General features: G+C 58.0%; 1 protein-coding gene and 1 long non-coding RNA gene across 3 annotated transcripts in view; one reads left to right on the forward strand and one right to left on the reverse strand.

Moving 5' to 3' along the window:
* RPS19BP1 (ribosomal protein S19 binding protein 1) overlaps positions 1–14,642 on the forward strand; it is a 211,555-nt gene extending 196,913 nt beyond the window's left edge. Inside the window, exons 2-5 of one of the 2 annotated variants that reach the window (XM_076006976.1) lie at positions 10,979–11,051; positions 11,211–11,339; positions 13,743–13,840; positions 14,083–14,642. In XM_076006976.1, the coding sequence (XP_075863091.1) occupies positions 11,000–11,051; positions 11,211–11,339; positions 13,743–13,840; positions 14,083–14,220 (417 nt within the window). In that variant the 5' untranslated portion in view covers positions 10,979–10,999 and the 3' untranslated portion in view covers positions 14,221–14,642. Of the gene's footprint in view, positions 1–10,651; positions 11,052–11,210; positions 11,340–13,742; positions 13,841–14,082 lie in introns of those variants that run through there. The other variant, XM_020287791.2, reaches the window with a different exon arrangement.
* On the reverse strand, positions 798–10,397 carry LOC142873327 (uncharacterized). Its single transcript, XR_012921371.1, has 3 exons — positions 10,097–10,397; positions 1,891–1,998; positions 798–1,384 (listed from the first exon to the last, which is right to left on the reverse strand). It is a non-coding gene; the product is annotated as an uncharacterized LOC142873327 (long non-coding RNA).
* Positions 14,643–17,558: the final 2,916 nt, after the last annotated feature.

Below are 17,558 nucleotides of genomic sequence, written 5' to 3' on the forward strand. Positions count from 1 at the left end.
CAGCTCCGTCACATTTCTGACAGTTTGGAAATTTTTGTTTTCCTCTGGGAAATAGAGGAGCCCCATCCCTCCTTCCTCTGTCACACTCAGGGCCCGGGGCCCTCCTTTCTCGGCACACACCTGTGCCCCCAATGGTCCAGTTACACGCTCCCATCCCCGCGCTGTCTCGTGCCTCAGGCCTTTGCACATGCTGTTCCCCCAGCCTGGTGCCTTCCTCCCTCCCTCTTCCTCCTCTGTCCCCCCTACTGGGCAGGAAGCTTCTGCAGGAAATATCACAACTCATGTCTGTGCCCCCAGCAGCTAACTCAGAGCCTGCCACACCCACTCACTTACTTTCTTTTCCTTCTACAAGAGAAAACTACTAGGCTAAATGGCCCGGCATTGGGGCGGGGGTGCAAACTGACTTCCCAAGCAAGAAGGGTATTGCAGATCTTCCAGGGAAAGAGGTCTTCAAGTCTTTAGATAGAAACTTACTGTGTAAAACAACCTCACAGACAATTTAATAGAATCTTCCCTCCCCCTTTGTCTCATTTTGCAGATGAGAAAACTGAGGCTGGAGGAAGGGCCTTGTGCAAGACTGTCCCGGGAGACAGTGGGCATCTGCGACTGCGGCCAGGGTCCTCTGCGTAGGAGGAAGAGAGGTGGGCCCGCTCTCTCTCCTAGACCCTTGGGCTCCCACCTGGCCACATACACCCCTCAGAGGACACTCTGTGAGCCCTGGTGGGAGGACGGCCCAGCCTGGCCCCACCTGCCACAGGACTCTAGCCTCCAAATGATGAACGACTCCTGGTTTAATTACATCTTTAATTCATCCAGGTCTCTAAGGAGCAGTGAGCTGGAATCTGCAGGAACACCCTTAGCTCCCGAGAGGCAGGGAGGGTTCCTTTCCTGTCTCAGAGAGGGGAGCAGGAGAGGATAAAGGGTCTCATCTTCCCGGGGCCATGTGGACCGCCTGCCTTCCCCACGAGAAACCCTCTGCAGACTTGGGCTTTGGGCCAGACATGAGGTGGGGGGGCCAAGGGGGAGCCCCCAGCTGGTGTGTGAAGGCTTGACAGGCACACACACAGCGGGAAGGGGTTGTGGAGTGCCACAGTCGCCGTGATCCTTTCTTAAGGGTCTTCTCCTGTCGGGCACTTTATCCAACCTAACTTTAAACCTCACAGCATCACCATCTGCACAAGAGATGCCCGAGGCGCAAAGGAGAGTTTGCCTGAGCCCGTGGGCAGGTAAGAGGCACAACCGGGACCCCAAGCTCCACCGCCACAGGGGCCTGTCACACCCAGCACGTAGCACCCCTAACGTGGAGTCCCAGGTGACATCTGATCCAGGAATGGCGACACTCTGGGGATGAGCATCAACAGGCCCATGAATCTCCTGGAAGTGTCTGGAAAATATTGCCCATATGTGCAAATTTCACTAAACTAATAATAATAATAACAAGCACATGGTATTTATTGCATTGCAGGCACTTGCAGGTATTAACTCATTTCATCGTCACAGCAGCCCCAGGGGTAGGGACAGCTGTTACCAACCCATTGTACAGATGAGGAGCTTGGGGACCAGGGGGTGAGTCACCTGAGTAAACGTCCTACCCCCAGGAAGGGCTGGCTTCTCAGAACGCTGCCAGGTGAGGCTTATAATGCTGCGTCTGAGGATCAGGACCCCCACTGGGACAGAGGGGACATCCTCCCCACCCCCCCAGGTGCACCGGAAATGGCCAGGCGCAACGCACACCCACGTCTGACTCCCAGACCTCGGCCCCTCCCCTGCACCGCGCAGGTGTGCGCCTCATATTCTCATCTGTCACATGGGCCTGGCGCTGTGCCGCAGATCACGTGTGAGGATGAGACCTCAACTGAGACGGCACTTTGCAGGTGGACGGGCACTTACCAAAACATGGTAGCTCCATTCGTGCCGCACTTAGAATGTGCTCGTTGAATCCCCACAGCAACCCCCTGGGTAGGTATGATTGTTCAGCACAGTTTATAGATGAGGAAACTAAACACAGAAATTTAAATCATTTGTCCCAGGTCACACAGTGCTTGGATGGTGGAGCCAGGATTTGAACCCAGGAGGCTCCAGAGCCTCGCTCTTAACCATCACGCTCCGCTCCCCTCCCCAGGGAAGATCAGGGAAGCGGGGTGGGGTGGAGTCAGTGACCAGGCCTGGAAGGACACAGGAGGAGGACATCTGGCAGAGAACAAGGGAGGGCCGAGGCAGAGGAGGGTGCGATTCTGGGACAAGGCTTGCGACCGGGGCCCAGCTGAGGCCTCAGCACCCCGAGACTGATGGGTCCTACCGGCCTGTTGGTGCAGCAAACTGTCTGTGCCGAAGTGGTGGGGCCCCAGGCGCAAATGATTGCATGGGACAGTGGGGTGTCGCCAACCCAGGGGAAGGTAGGTGGGGCAGCACAGACCCCAAAGGCACGTGGGCCACCAGCTGGGCAGGCAAAAGCTGCCAACCACCGCCTGCCCCCCACTGGGCCTCTACGAAACTGGGGGCTGAGCCAGGGGCTGTGCAGGAGAGGGGCCGCTGGCCCCAGCTGGGGGTGGGGAGGAGGGGAGAGTCTGAAGGTTGGATTGACAGGCCTGGGTGAGTCCCCGTGTAGGGGGTTGGGGAGGAGGGGAGAATGGCACCCCGATTCCTGGCTGGGGTGAGACAGGAGGGGCAGGTTTCCGGGAGGAGAATAAGCTCCATTCGGGACAAGGGAGGTGGAGAGGTCCGTGGGACATGCAGGAGGCAGCGTCCAGCAGGCCACGGAGACGTGGCGGTGGGGGCCCAGGGAGAGGTCTGAGCTGGCATGGACGCCAAAGCCCTCAGCCCCCTCGCGTCCACTTCTCAGGAGGCGAATTGAGTCAAGCTGCTCAGGACGCTCTGGGGACATCTCCTGCCAGTGTCCACCATGCCAGGGCCCCAGCAAGGGTTGGCCACCCCAGGACTCCCTGCTGGGCTGAGGCTGCCAAGGCTTTGGCCTCCTCTCTGGGCAATTCCAGGGCCGTGACCTCACCGAGCACAGAACTTGGCAGACACTGTGGGCACCAGGAGCTGACCTCATCCCAGCTCCGGGAGAACATCCCGAGTCTCAGAGCCACCCTGCCAGGGAACAGGCTGCCCACAAAGGGGTGATCTCCCCACGACCACAGCCACACCACTGGTGAGCTCTCCCGCCGCCAACCAGCCTTCCCTCCACCTGCGCCTCGCTCTGCTGGCACTGCCCGTACCCACCCCCTCGCCGGCTCGCACTCCACCCCCTGCACTCCACGCAGCCCCTGGCACACAGTAGGCACTGCATCTGCCAGGCCCTACTAGGGGCTCTGTGGCTCCGGCAGGAGGACAAGACAGATGGGAGCCCTGCGGAGCTCACGTCCCCACAGGGGCAGACAGACAATGAGCAAGACTGAGCAGGGTGCTAAGTGCAAGAACCACAGACCCACAGCCTGGAAAGGGGCCTAGGGGCTGGGGGAGGGGAAGGGGGTGTCAAAGGCAATTTAGACAGCTGCCACCTGGGGAGCGACCCCTACTACAGGCCAGGCTAGAGGCTCCACATCACCTGACCCTTGGGACAATGCTTTGAGGTGGGTGTTATCATTCTTTTCGTTGTGCAGAGGAGGAAACTGAGGCACAGGCAGGTAAGTTTCTGGCCCTGGGTCACAGACAGGTTCTGATCCAGGCCATATGGCTGCGGAGTCCATGCTGGAAGCCACCATGCTTACGGGATGGGGTACAAAGCAGAGACTCAGGGAGTACTGGCCGCCTCGGATCAGATGGGGTGAGAAGGGGTGAACCGGCCCCTAGTGGGGGTCCTTGGTGGAGCTTGTTGGCCCTATCTTTGCCTCTCCTTTCTCCTCTGAGATCTGCTTCCCCTCTGGCCTCATCCTGACTCTTGGCCCGGGGCTCCTCGTGCAGATGCACCCTCAGGACACACCCAGCCTGGAGCTCTGGGGTGCGGGGATGTCTCCACCACCCACCCAGCCCTTGTGCCCAGCACCTTGGCTCCGCCCGTGGGGGGTGAACAGATTCACAACTTTTTTGCACCTTTGCTGGGCTGGCAGAGGGCGTGGGGAGGCTGACTCTCATGGGCTGCCAACAAGGACATGGTGGGGCCACATGAGAGCCCCAGCCCGACTCTTGTTCCTCTCTAAGTCCCCCCTCTAAGCTACCTCAGGACCCTCTGTTCTGCAGTTAAGGAAACCCCGGGAGGCCTGGCCGAGGGCTCAGAACACCCATGAGGCCTCAAGCTGCAGCTCCCGGCCAGGAAGTGCCGGCCGAGACACCACGTTCTGGAAGGCTGAGCCTCTGGCAGGACTCCAAGGCCGTGACAAAGTCCTTCCTCCCTGCTCTGCCTCTGCACAGGCAGCACAGGTCATCCCAGAGCCCCCACCTGCCTCCCTGGGGGGCTGCAGTGGGACTGCCAGGAGAGGAACCGGGAAGTGTTTGAGTCGGTATATGTAAAGCTATGCTGCCACGACAGATAGGCCCTCAAATCTCAGAGCTTATTGTATAAACAATAACGGCTTATTGTTTATATGTGTCACAGTCCAGCTCCCTGCCACCTGCAGCAGATGGCTCCAAGGCCTTCGGAGCAAGGAAAATGAGCTAGCTGTTACAAGGGATGCTTTTAGGGGCCAGGGCAGGCCTAGGGTGGCGCCATTCCCTCCACCAATGTTCCACTAGCCAGAACTCAATCCTGGCCCCTCCTCATTGCAGAGGAAGCCGGGTGGAGGGAGAGGAGGCGGGGCAAGCACTGGACAGGGTCCTGCGTGACTGGCGTGACTGGCGAGGGAGTGACATATACTCTCTTGGCAACCGAGACCCCATCTTGTTCAATAACAAGCTCCTCAGAGACCGGCTCAGCCCTCCCCCGCCCCTGACGGAATGCACGCTCCGCAGCTCAGCACTGAGAGCCACAATCAACGCAGACACGCAGACACGTTTACAGCCCTGATGCCCCCTCCACCCGCCTCTTCCCCTCCTGGCACTTAGCATAAGATCACAATCACTGAGGCGAAGGGGCTGAAAGGTTTGCACTGAGTAGCCGCGCTTACTTCCTCTCTGTGTCATAATTGCTGATTTATAATTTATACTCTCAGCTATCTCTAAAGGGGATTGCTCTAGCACTAAAAGATCGGAAACCATTTAGGGATTAAGAGTGCACTAGATGTACTAGAAAGTTGAAATGAACATTTATTATAGTGGAATAATTCAGGAATATATAATACAATCATATAATAAATTACACTTATGACAGCTGAATAATACATTTCAATCTGAGCTTCCTAGCTGTAGAGGCAAAAAGGGAAACAACTATTTCCTCCATATATTCATTCTTTCCCACACAAAGACCACCCTCAATCTTCAGATATCCATATACCCCGTATAAGGAAAGAACAGCGTAAAGTTAAATGGCTACAGGATTAGTATGAGGGAAGTTTCAGCCTAAAGAATTGAGCCTACACTCCTACATCATCTCTTGGCTCGTTCACAGATGGAGCAGAGGCTAGAACTCCAAGGCCAGAGACAGTCTTGATCCCATACAGTGAGACGTCAAGGCCATGGTTCAGTGAGTACCCCGGAACTGCATCTGGAAGGCAGACCCCTTTCCCGATGGCTCCTACATTAATTCAGTGAATCCCCAGGGCAACCCTGCAAGAGAGGCCTTGCCATCTCCAATTTGCAGATGGGGAAACTGAGGCCAAGAAGAGGAAATGGTTTGTGCAAGGTTGCCCAGCTCCCTTTCCCTGAAGATCCAGCCTCAGGGCAGGAGCCCCCCAGGCTGTGGGTGAGATGCTCAGAGCTCTGAGTCAGGGAGGAGATGGGCTTCCAGGCAGGCCCCAGCTTGGTCCGGAAGGATCAGAAGATGGGAGAATGGCTTTCCGCCCCCTCCAGTTGCCATGGCAACAGGGCCTCCATTCTGGGGCGTTTGTTGGATATTTGCATTTTAATGGAGATGTAATTAGCATGAAAGGGCTGAGGCTGGAAGGGACAGAACTCTCCCCATTCCCTCTCTACCCCCTGGGAGCCAGAACCCCCCACCACAGAGCCCACTGAGGCCCAGAACCAGCCCACTCCCTGCTCTCTCCCCACCAAAGTCCTCTAGTGACACCTGCTCCCCCACAGCACTCCGACCCCACCTGCGCGGCAGTGTCTGTCCCCACTGCCCAGATGGAAATACTGAGGCCCAGAGCAGAGATCTGGATCTCTGGATCCAGAGATCTAGATTATTCAGGATCTCATGATGAGAGGCCAGGCATGGGCTCACGCCTGTAGTCCCAGCTACTTGGGAGGCTGAGGCAGGAGGATCACTTGAGCTCAGGGCTTTGTTTGAGGTTGCAGTGAGCTATGAAGACACCACTACACTGCAGCCCAGGTGACAGAGGAGACCCTGTCTCAAAATAATAATAATAATAATAATAATCTTACATGAGGGCAAGTCCCCAAAGCCTGGGCTCCATCCACTCTGCCAGCGTCCCTACTGGAGAGTTTATCGGGTACAAGCTGGCTCAGGAGCAGGGTGTTTGCTTACTGGGTGCCCCCCAAGAACTCCCCCAAGTCTTCCAAGCTCACTCCTTCCTCTCCCTGTACCTTCGCAACATCTCTGTGGCCCTGAGGGCCTGGCCGGACTGGGGACCTGCCCCATCTTACCCCAGAGAGGGAAGAGACGTGCCCAAGGTCACGCAGCAACTCAGTGGCAGAGCTGTCTCTGGCGGGTCAGGGTTGAGGCATTAAGAAGATCCCACCTTTGACCCCACCCAAGGTCACTGTCTGACCCCAGATCTTCATGGAGAATTTCCAGCAACTTCTTCTTGTGTCTTTATTATGTTCTTAAAATCAGTCATACGTGACCACAGGCTGTGCTCGCGGCGGGAGAGAGAAAAATTAATTTATATAAAAAATGAAAATCTGTCGGGCCAGCCATTTGACCTTTTCAAATCACTGAAAAGAAGCCACTGTGCCTGTGCGTGGGCCCCCAGATGAGGCTGCTGTCCCCGGGGCCTGCCGCTGTCTGTGTGCAGCATCCTGAACCCCGCAAACCCTGGGGTCCCACACCGGCCGATGGAGCCCCTGGTTCACCCAAAAGACCACCGCCTGCACGCAGCCTGGCTCCTGGGACACGGAGGTGGCTGTCGAATGGCGACATGATTAACTGCCAGGGGCCAGCTGGGCACATTCCATGCCACCTTGCACCGCACCCTGCGCCTGACCACGAGCGAGGCCCCTCCAGCCCCCACCTCAAAGCTCAGAGATGGCAGTGACCTCCCAGGTCACACGGCCGGTAGCACGAAGGCTGCGTTTGAGCGCAGCCCGGCGGACCCCAAGCTCTCGAGCATTACCCTCTGTGGCCTCCAGCCTACCCACGTCTGATCACAGGGCACGGAAATCCGGTGGCCACAGACACGTGCATGTCACCCTCACAGACATGGGCACAGGTCCCACCGCCACCCCGCCGGACCACATAGCAAGCACTTATTTACAAACATATAGCGCGTATTCTGTGCCCAGTGGTAATTCAGAGCGCCTTGCACCCAATCCCTGCAGCAGCCCTGTGAGGTAGAGATTATTATTATAGTCAACTCACAAATGAGGAAACTGAGGCACAGAGAGGTTATATGATTTTCCCAAGGTCACACAGCTAGTGTGAGTGGAAAAGCAAGAATTTACACTTGTGCGGCCTAGCTCTGGAGCTCGTGTTCCCCCCAGACCGCAGGACCCAGGAGCCAGGAGCTCTGCGCCCCAACCCTCAGCCCTGGGCGGAGGGCTGGACAGCACTTGTCACAGCCCAATCGCCAAGGAGGAAACGGGCCAGGAAGGGAGGCAGCATGCTGCGGGCACACAGCTGTGTGAGCCGTGGCCCTGTGGCACCCAGGGCACCTGTGTCGGCCCCGGACCACTGGGACCCCCAGCACTGCCCGAGACGGGACATCTCCCGTCCCTAGCGTCTCCTCCCCCACCCAGAGGCCACTGGCCTGGGAAGCGCTGAGGAGGAGAGGCAGCGCGGAGCACCCGGGGAGCACCAGGACGGAGACACCAGCAGCACCTGTGAGAGCAGCAAGCCCGAGACCGCGGGAGACACAGCCGCGGGGACAGCGGCCAGGAGCCCACTCTCCCGCCACCGTGGACCCAGACAGCAGAGACGGCCTTTCTCTGGGTGAGCACGCTTCAGAGCCACCGTGGACCTGGAAGTGACAGTGAGAAGGAGCGAGGGTGGCAGTGACGCAGGACCAGGGAGAGGACAGGCGGCGGGAAGGCCACTGGAAATCCCACTGGGTTTTCAGCATGGATGTGATAAGAAGCCAGAAGCGTGGGGATGGGGACACCTGAGGGACAGACAGGAGAGAAGGAAGACAGACAGAAGGACAAGATGGTGAGGAGACACGGAGATGGAAAGAAAGACGGACATTCAGAACCTAGATGGCCTGTGCCACCTTAAAAGAAAAAATTTTAAAAACCGAAAAAAAAAGAAAGATGGACAGAGAAAAGCAAAAGCAAATGACCACCCCAGGGGCCCCCAACACAGGGTTCAGAAGACCACGCACGCTCTCGCACGCGCTCACGTCTGCTCACACTCGCTCATGCTCACACTCACGCTCACACTCACACTCTTGCTCAGGCCTCGGAGACCCGGGCTCTAGCGGGGACTCTGCCCTTCAAGCGGGGTGCGATCTTGCAGAAGGCCCCTCCCTCCCAGCCGGCGGGGAGGCTGGCAGTGGACAGGGCTGGCCTGGGCGGTGAGGGCTCCTCTAAGTGGCCGAAGGCTGCAGCTGAGGGGCCAGGGGCGGGAGGGACCCGCGTGGGGGCTGAGGCTCAGAGCAGCCCATGGTCATGCCACCAGGACAGGAAGCCGCCTGTGAGACCTCGTCACTCGCTCTCTCCCCAGGGACACAGGAGGAAGCTGCCCTCTTGGAGCTTGACCCGCCAGGGGCCCAGGACAAGACTGGCAGGTCCTAGGCGTCCAAATGTGGGCTGTGGAGCGACCCACTTGGGCCCCACAGCGGCGCCCCCTGCTGACCTGTTCCGCCCAGAGCAGGAGACCATAGAATGCCAGCACAGTGGGCCCGCCTGTGACACTGTCTGCAGTCAGTGGGCACTGACCCTCCCAGGCCCTGGGTGCTCTGTAAGTATTCATTACTGGCTCCTCACGTGTGTCCTGCCAGGGAGCTACTGTACTACCAAGCCCCATTTAACAGATGAGGAAACTGAGGCACTCTGTTAACGGATTGCCTAGGTCACACAACTCCCTGCAGCCTCCCTAACAGTGAGTGTCCAGTTGCCATTCGCAAGCTTTTCCGGAAGAAGTCCTCCCCTCCTCCTGGGCAGCCCAGTCTCATGGCTCTTCCTCAGTTTCCCCACCCACTCTGCCCAGGCCAGGCCAGGCCAGGCCAGGGAGGGCTGTCTGGCCGTGGGCATGGAAGGCCAAGGGACAGAGACAGCAGAAAGCCGGGACCACGCGGTGCTGGATGCCAGGAGCCAGCCGAAACCGCGGGGCGTCCGGACCCCACGCTCCCAACCCGAACCCACGCGGAGCGGCGGCAGACCGGGCGCGGAGCTGCAGCTCACGAGAAAGCTGTCCTGCGGCGCCACCTAGTGGCCACCGCGTCGGCAGACTCCGTGGTGGAGAGCCGGGCTCGGCAGGGGAGGCTGCGGGGATCCACCCGCGCCAGAGGGATCCCCACGCCGGGGGCCGGGGCGCCCAGCCCAGAGCGGGAGAACGACAGAGCTCCGCCCTCTGCCCTCCGAGGGCAGCCGCGCTCGCCAGCACCTCGTGAGCCTCTCCGCCTGCGGCCGGCCGGCGGCCCGCGCTCAGCCTCAGCCATTCGGAGCGTGCGTTCACGGAGCGCTTACTGTGTGCCGCGACTGTCCGGGCGCCAGGGGTATGACAGTGAACGGAACAGAGCCCCCTGCCCTTGAGGAGCTTACCGTGGGGTGTGGGTGGGGATATCGACAGCAAACGTCATAAATAAGGAAACAGCCGGCTCTTTCTGAAGCAGGGAAGAGGCGCGCGTCTGGCCACCCCGCGGGCTCCAGGGCCCCCACTGCCCCCAGCGCAGACCCACGGGTCGCAGCCCTCCAGACCATCCCACCCAGCGCGGCCCCTCACCTCTCCTCCGGGCCACTCCGGCCTGCACACTCCCGCCTCCCGCGCCGCTCAGCGCCCTCGCCCCGCCCCGACTGCACGGGCCCGCCGGGCGCCACAGCACGGCTGTCCCGAATGCGGGGGCCAGGCACCACCCGTGTGACTGGCAGGCTCCTTACCCTCCCGGTGCCCCTGTGTCCTCACCTGTAAAACGGCGGGAACGGTTCCCACCCATGTTAGTGACTAAACCTGAGAAACAATTTTAAATGTTCATTAATTTACTTAAAATAGCAATAATAGAATCCTTAAAATCTGTACCCCCATAATATGCCGAAATTAAAAAAAATAGCAATAACAAACTCGTTGCTTGGTATCATAAATAATATACTTTAATAAAAATAATTGTGTTCTTCAAAAATACATTGTTTTGCATTTTTGGCAATGTCTTGTATGTCTGGCTGGATGGAAGACAGCTGGATTCTCATGCCGCACTCGATCTGTGAGACACGTTGCTCTGGCCGGAGCATATTTAAAAGACCCAGCCTCACATCTTCCCCTTTCGTAGGAGTTGAGACAACCAACACTCCGCCCGGTTCCGGCCTCCAACACTGCGGAGAGGCGAGACCCGAGAGGATGGACCAACCACGCTGAGCTGGCTGTGGACGGCTTCCGGGAGAAGGCGTGGCCTGACTCGCAAGGCACTGGTTGCGTTGGGATTGGACAACTAGAGTGTCCTTCAGCGCCTTGGACCCGCCTCTAGTCTCCGCCCCTCTTCCTGCTCCATAGTAGACGCATGCGTCCTAAGGAAGGTGGGCACTTCCGCCCGCTCTCTCCGGAACCCTCGGCTCCTGCTCAGGTTTCCGCCGAGACGAGGACAGTGGCTCAAGCGGAAGTAGTGCGAGGCTCGTGAGGGGGCGCGACGCAGCTATGTCCGCGGCCCTGCTGCGGCGGGGCCTGGAGCTGCTGGCGGAGTCCGAGGGTGAGGAGGGCTGCTAGGGGAAGTCCGGCGCAGGCAGGAGGGTGGCGGTGGCTGCGGGCGGGACCCCCAGGGTGGGGAGCGATCCAGGTAGGTTTTAGCCTCAGCGGGATGGAAAGCGCGCCCTCGGACTCGGGTCCAGTCCTCTCTCTTCTCCAACAGCCCCCCGGGCCGCGCCAGGCCAGGCCAAGCCGAGCGGGGCTCCGGCGAAGCGGACTCAGAAGGCGAAGGCGACGCGTGCCCAGATACTGCGAAACTCGGCCAAGGGAAAAGTGCCCAAGTCGGCTCTAGGTGAGTTCGGGAAGGAGCTGGAAGTGCTGCCTGTGGAGTCGGGGGCTGCGCCTGAATGGGGTGGCGCTTGAGGCAAGGCTTGAAACGTTCGCCAGGTATTGCTAGAATACGGGGTCCTGGACATACCAGGTAAACGAAACACATTGCCTCGGTCTCATGGGCTGCAGCCCTAGTGGGGAGAGAAGCATAAAAGAATCTCAAACCCAGCATATAGTTGCGAAGTGCATTGAAGTCTATGAAGCAAAAGACCAGAGTACTCTGATGGGGCCTTAGAATAAAAGGCCAAATCAGCCTTCTCTGAGGAAGCCACATTTAAGCTGAGAGCTGAAGGAAGTATTAGCGCTAGCCAGGTGAAAAGTAGAAGAGTTATTCTAGGAATAACAGCGTGTGCAGAGGTCCTGAGTCAGAAAGGGGCTCATTGCCTTTGAGAACTTGAAAGAAAGAAGGCTGGTAAAGGTGACATGCAGTGAACAAGGGTCAGAGATGGAGCACTTAGCAGATAATTTAATACCTGGGAGTCCGGTGTTAATTTAATCCTTACAGCAGCCCCATGAGGTTGGTACTACTGTCACCCCCATTTTACAGGTGCAGAAATGGACACCTGCCCGGGTGGTACAGGTAGAAACCAGGCAGGATGTCTCCAGAGTCTTGCTGTTACCTACTCCATTCAAGTGGGAGGTGCTGTGGCCTGGCAGTGGCTATGGCGGGAGAGGTAACAGGTGGAGGATGCATGAGGAGGGGCATTGACAGGCTGTGGTGATGAAATGGCTGTGAAGATGGAGCTCAGTTTCTAATGGAGTATCTTGGGGGATGTGTTGTCACTTAGCAAGGCATAAAGACGGGTGAGCAGGTGCGGGCAGGATGGTAATATTTGGACATGTGTCAGGACTTGGTGAACTCCCTGTTTTAGTTTTTTGCCAAGAGGAACAGGGTTTCAGTCTGTTGCCGAGGCTAGAGTGCAGTGGCATCATCATAGCCACTGTAGCCCCAAACTCCTGAGCTCAAACCATCCTTCTGCCTCAGGCTCCCCAGTAGCTGGGACTATAGCTGGGACCACATCCAGCTGCTGGTCTGGAGCTCCTGGCCTCAAGTGGGCCTCCCACCCTGGCCTCCCCAAAGCTCTGAGATTATAGGCATGAGCCACTGCACTTGGCCCTATTGTGTCTTTGAATTCCCAGGGCATGATGCCTAAAAGGTGTTCAGGTATTTGTTAAAAAAAATTATGAATTCCAAGGAGGAAATACAGCATGAGCAAAAGCTTAGAGGTAGGAAAGTGGGACAGATGCTTTTGAGTCCCAGTGATACTTGCCATGAAGCAGGAGCATAGGATGCCAGAGGTCACTCCCATCCATCCGAGCCCTTGTCTTGCCACCCTGTCGCTGGGTTCACTTCACTGCCTGTCCTGTTGGACTGGGAGCTCCTCGAGGCACAGACCTCCATTGGGCTTGCCTGTGGCCGTGGTATCCAGCACGAGTTTTGGCACATGACGGATATACGAGAGCAGTGACAGGCCTCAGCTGCCAGTCTAGAGCACACCTCTGTGGCTGCCACCTTGGTCTAAGCTACATTGTCTCTAGCCTGGATTACTGCGAAAGCCTAACTGGTCTCCCACTTTCCACTCACCCTCTCCCCTAGTAGTCTTGTTCTTAGCAGCAACTGAAGTGATCCTATAGAATTACAAGTCAGACCTTGTCTCTCTGCCTAGACCCTTCCGTGGCTCCTGTTGTGCCCAGTAAAAGCCAGGGTCTTACGGTGCCTGAAGAGGCCCTACGTGATCTGCCCCCACTCCAACTTCATCTCTTCCTGCTCTCCTCCTCACTCCAGCCATTTTCTGTTCTTCAAACACATTTGTCACATTTCTGCTTTGTGGCCATTGTGCTGGCTGTTCACTCTACCCAGACAGACACGCTTCCCTCAGATATCCACAACTCTCTCCTTCCAGTCTTTGCTCAGATGTCATTTCAGCGGACCCTCCTTTGTAAAATTGCAACCCTTCACCTAGCATTCCCTTTCCTGTTTGCTATTCTGTTTTTCTCCATAAAATGTATCACCCTCCAAAATACCATTTACCTTGTTTCCCATTGCTCTTCCCACCCGCATGTAAGCTCCAGGAAGGCCAGGGTGTTGCCCATTCTGTTCCCTGCTGTATGCCCAGTGCCTGACACGCAGTGGTGCTCAGGACATACTTGTTGACTGAGTGCATAAGTCACGTGGGCGAGTGGGAGCCAGGGGTGCTTCGAGCAGGGTCTGTGTGGAGAGTGCATTTGACGGAGAAGAGCCCAGGCTTTTGCAGTAATCCAGGGAAGAGACAGTGGGGCCTTTGGCAGGGCCATGGGCTGGGGACCCAGAAGTCTTCCAGGACTTGAGTCCTGGACAATGACAATCCCTGCCTGCCACCTGCAGCTGAGTACCAGAAGCGAGAGTGTCGAGACCACCTCAGAGAAAACCTGAAGTTTATGACCAGTGCGAGAAGCACGGTGGCTGAGTCCGTGACCCAGCAGGTTTGTTGGTGGGCCAGGGGCTGGCCTATGGGAAGGGGACTGGGGGGTCATGGGGGCTTCCCTAGGACCCATCAGGGTCTCAGTGCAGAGCATAGGGTGGAAGTCAGGCCCACCCCTGACGGGCAGAGGAGTGGTGGGAGGCTGGCCCAGCCCTGTCCAGTGCGGTCCTCCCCGGGCCCCACGTGGTCCTGTTTGCTCTCCTGTCGGTGGAAATTATGTGCCCCCACTCCTGTAACCCCCAGATTCTGCGCCAGAACCGAGGTCGCAAGGCCTGTGACCGGCCTGTGGCCAAGACTAAGAAGAAGAAGAAGAAGGCCGAGGGCACCGTGTTCACCGAGGAAGACTTCCAGAAGTTCCAGCTGGAATACTTCGGCAGCTAGGCTCCCTGGAGGGCACAGTGCCAGGGCCCAGCCGCCTCTGCCCTGGCTGCGGCTGCGTGGCTGCGTGCGCGGCCCCCGCGTGCCATGCGCCGCTCGGCCAGCAGAGGGCGGTGCGGGGCCGGCCTGGCTTGAGGAGGCCCCGGAGCTGGAGCCAGGTGGAGGCTGGAGTGGAGCTGGCGAGGGGGAAGTCCTGGGGAGGATTTTCACTCAGACCGGAGCGGACTTGTGCGGGCTTTGGGGAAGCCATCTGCCCCCGCCGGAAAGGAACATTTCTGACTGTTTTGTTTGCTTTTGCCCGGGTAGGGCCTCGGGCTGTTTGCTGTGGAGCAAGGCCAGTCACTGGGCCCGCAGGAGCCACACCTCCAGAAGCAGGAAGAAGGCTTCTGAGTGGCTTTCGGGTCCTAATAAACGTGGACCCAGGAGCTGTGTGTGTGCTGCTGATCTGACTTACCGGGTGTCTCCATCTCCTCCTGCCCCAAGGGCCACCCTCCCTGCCCCCATCTCCCAGCCCGGGTCTGAGAGCTCTAGGCAAGAGTCCTCCAGCCCCAGTAGGCGGCCACCCACACAGCTGTCCACCCAGCCTCTGCTGACACACCCCAAAGGTACCTTCCTCCCCTGTGGGTGGCAGCCACAGCAGAGAAGGTGGCCCTTGAAGCAAAATTAGCACTGAGGGCTTTGTCCCAGGGAAGCAGACCCCAAGGTCTGGGGACAGTGGGGGAGGTACTGCTGCAGCCCTCCCCTGGGGAGCATGGGGCTTGCCATAGGCAGAGAGGTTCAGGCTGTGGTGAGGCTCCTGCCCCCACCCCACCCGCACCCGGGGCTTGTGCTCTCCTGAGCAGCCAGGTGAGGTCAGATGCCTGTCACATGTGGGAGGCTGTGGCTGCAGCACTGGGGGAAGGCAGGCTAGACCCTTCCCAGCAGGCACAGTGTGGGGAACAGAGGAGCTGAAGGACAGGTACATGTTGAGTGAATGAATGGTGCAGACCAGAGTCAGCCTTCAGTGGAGAAGAGATGATGGTAGAAGCCGGGGTGGTCTGCCCGTGGTCTCTAACCATGTTCCATCTGAAGTGGGGGCAGGAGGGGCCGCAGAGCTGCTTGAGGCAGTGTTGGAGTCAGGGGCCTGTCCAGGTGGCCTCCATCAGCATAGGGAGGGGAGTGTTCTGTGACCCCAAACTGTAGGGACCAGGACCTTCCTTGGACATGCTGTTCAAGTTCTCCTTGATCCTCTTCTCCCGCTGGGCTCTAATGACCTGCTGGGGAGAGACAGACTCGGATATTCTTGGAGACTCATTCCCTTCATCTTCTAAGCAGCTTAGCAAGAAGCCGACCCAGCCACTGGCGCCACAGCCCCTTTCTAACAAGGATGCGCCTGCTGCTACTAATCACCTACGTGCTACTGCTACTCTCTGCTCAGTTTTCTGGTAAATCTCACGTTTGTGCCAAGTAACACTAGTGGGTGCCTGTCCATGCCCCCTGTGTGTGACTGATTAGTGTTCACCCCAGGGATTCTGGGCCAGTAGTTTGGGGGTAGGGCTCAGCGACCTATTTTAATGACCACCCTGGGCAATTCCGGTGCGGGAGGCTGGCACAGGCACCTGAGGGGAGAGGATGTGTCACTTGGGGCGGGGGTGCTCACTGACCATGAGCACCAGGACCTGGTGACCAACGGCCCAAATAAGAGGACACCGAGTTGTCCTGTTCAAACCAGGGCTAAAAGAACACAGCAGGAGGAAGCCTCCCCCAGTTAAGACACGGGTGGGCATGAACAGCACCTGGAAGCCTGTGTGTCTCAGGTGGTTTGGGGGAAGGGACAGATTTGGGCCCAGCTGAGTGGAGTTTGAGGAACCTACACTGTGACCAAGAGGAAGGCCCCAGCCAAGGCTTCCTGTGTCTTCCACAGTGGGATGGTCTGCCCAAGCCCCACCCTAACCCCAATCCCTTTTTGTGACTGAAGGTGTTGGCCAAGGGGGCCGGGCAGGAGTGGGGCAGGACTGCCACTTGGGATCCTGCTGGGGCCCAGCTGCAAGCTCCACTGCCAGGATGCCATCCCTGCCCAGAGCTTAATTCTGGTTCCAGCAGGAGGTGGGCAGGTCCCCATTAGATGACTTCCTCCAGCAGGTAAAGCCCTCTGAGACAGGCTGTGGAAGTGTGGCCCTCAGGGCGTGTGCCCTGTTCTTTCCTGGGTACTCTACCCATTCTCTACATCCACCGCTTTCCCCACCTTGAAAGCCCAGCCAAAAGGCCCTGCTTCCTCCACTCAGGTGTCCGAGCCTTAGACAGTCTGTCTCCTGAGCTGCCACTTTCTACTTGGCCAGAGCATGCACCAGGCTGAGAGCTCCCCCACCTCCACGGGATGCCTGGGCAGGGGTGCTTGGCACTGGGGTGTCACTGCAGGGAATTTTTGCCTCCACACTCTACATCTGCCACCTTGTCGTCTCCACCTGGATGTCCAAGAGGCATCTCAAACAATGGGCCAAGACTCAGCCCACCCTCTGCCAACATAAAAGGGTTGAAATAAAAATTCTGCTTCTCCACTGATTTCCCCATCTCAGGAAATGGACCCTGTCTCCTTCCTCTTGCTCGGGCATGATTCTCACACCCACATCTTGGCCCAGCCCAGCCTCCCCACGCTGCGGTCACTCCCAGGCCTCCATCGTAAAGAGCAAATCCTCCCGTGCCACTCCAAATGCCATCTCACATCTGATGGCTCGTTAGAGTCCATCCATTTCCCATAGCAGAATGAAAGCTCCTCGAGGGCAGGGATGTTCATCTGTTTTGCTCACTGCTGTATTCCTGGCACCTGGACAGTGTGTAGCAAGCACCCAGTGGCAGTGGGCACACACGAATAGCTGTAGAAAAAATGAAGGCCATTCTCTGCTCTCCACAACCTACAGCCTTGTCTCAGAGACAAAACAGGAGAGGAATGTTGACGGCTGACAGCCCCTGCCTCTGCAGATGCAAGATTTTGGCCTTGGTGCTGAGCCAGGATTTGGGCCACTTTTGGGTGCCTAGCAAGAGCCAGGAGCTGTGAGCACACCCAGCTGCCTTGCTCCCCAGCCCCACCTCTGACCTGGTCACCCTAGGCCACGCTGGCCAGGTCCTGGCAGGGAACACAAGTTGTTACATGCAGGGTGGTGACTGGACATTGGTCTCATCCCCACACCATCTTCCTGTATCCTTAACTCCATGCTGGGCCCTTAAGGACAGCCTGCACTGCTGAGTACAGCCTGTCTGTCTAGGCCACCGTCACTGCCTGTGTCAGCTGTCCCTCTGGCAGCATCCACCCCTAGACCAGACATCCCACGGGAGGGCCTGAGCCTGGCTCACAGCCTCCTGGG

This window comes from Microcebus murinus, chromosome 10 (assembly GCF_040939455.1).
Source record: "Microcebus murinus isolate Inina chromosome 10, M.murinus_Inina_mat1.0, whole genome shotgun sequence".
Taxonomy (NCBI): Eukaryota; Metazoa; Chordata; class Mammalia; order Primates; family Cheirogaleidae; genus Microcebus; species Microcebus murinus.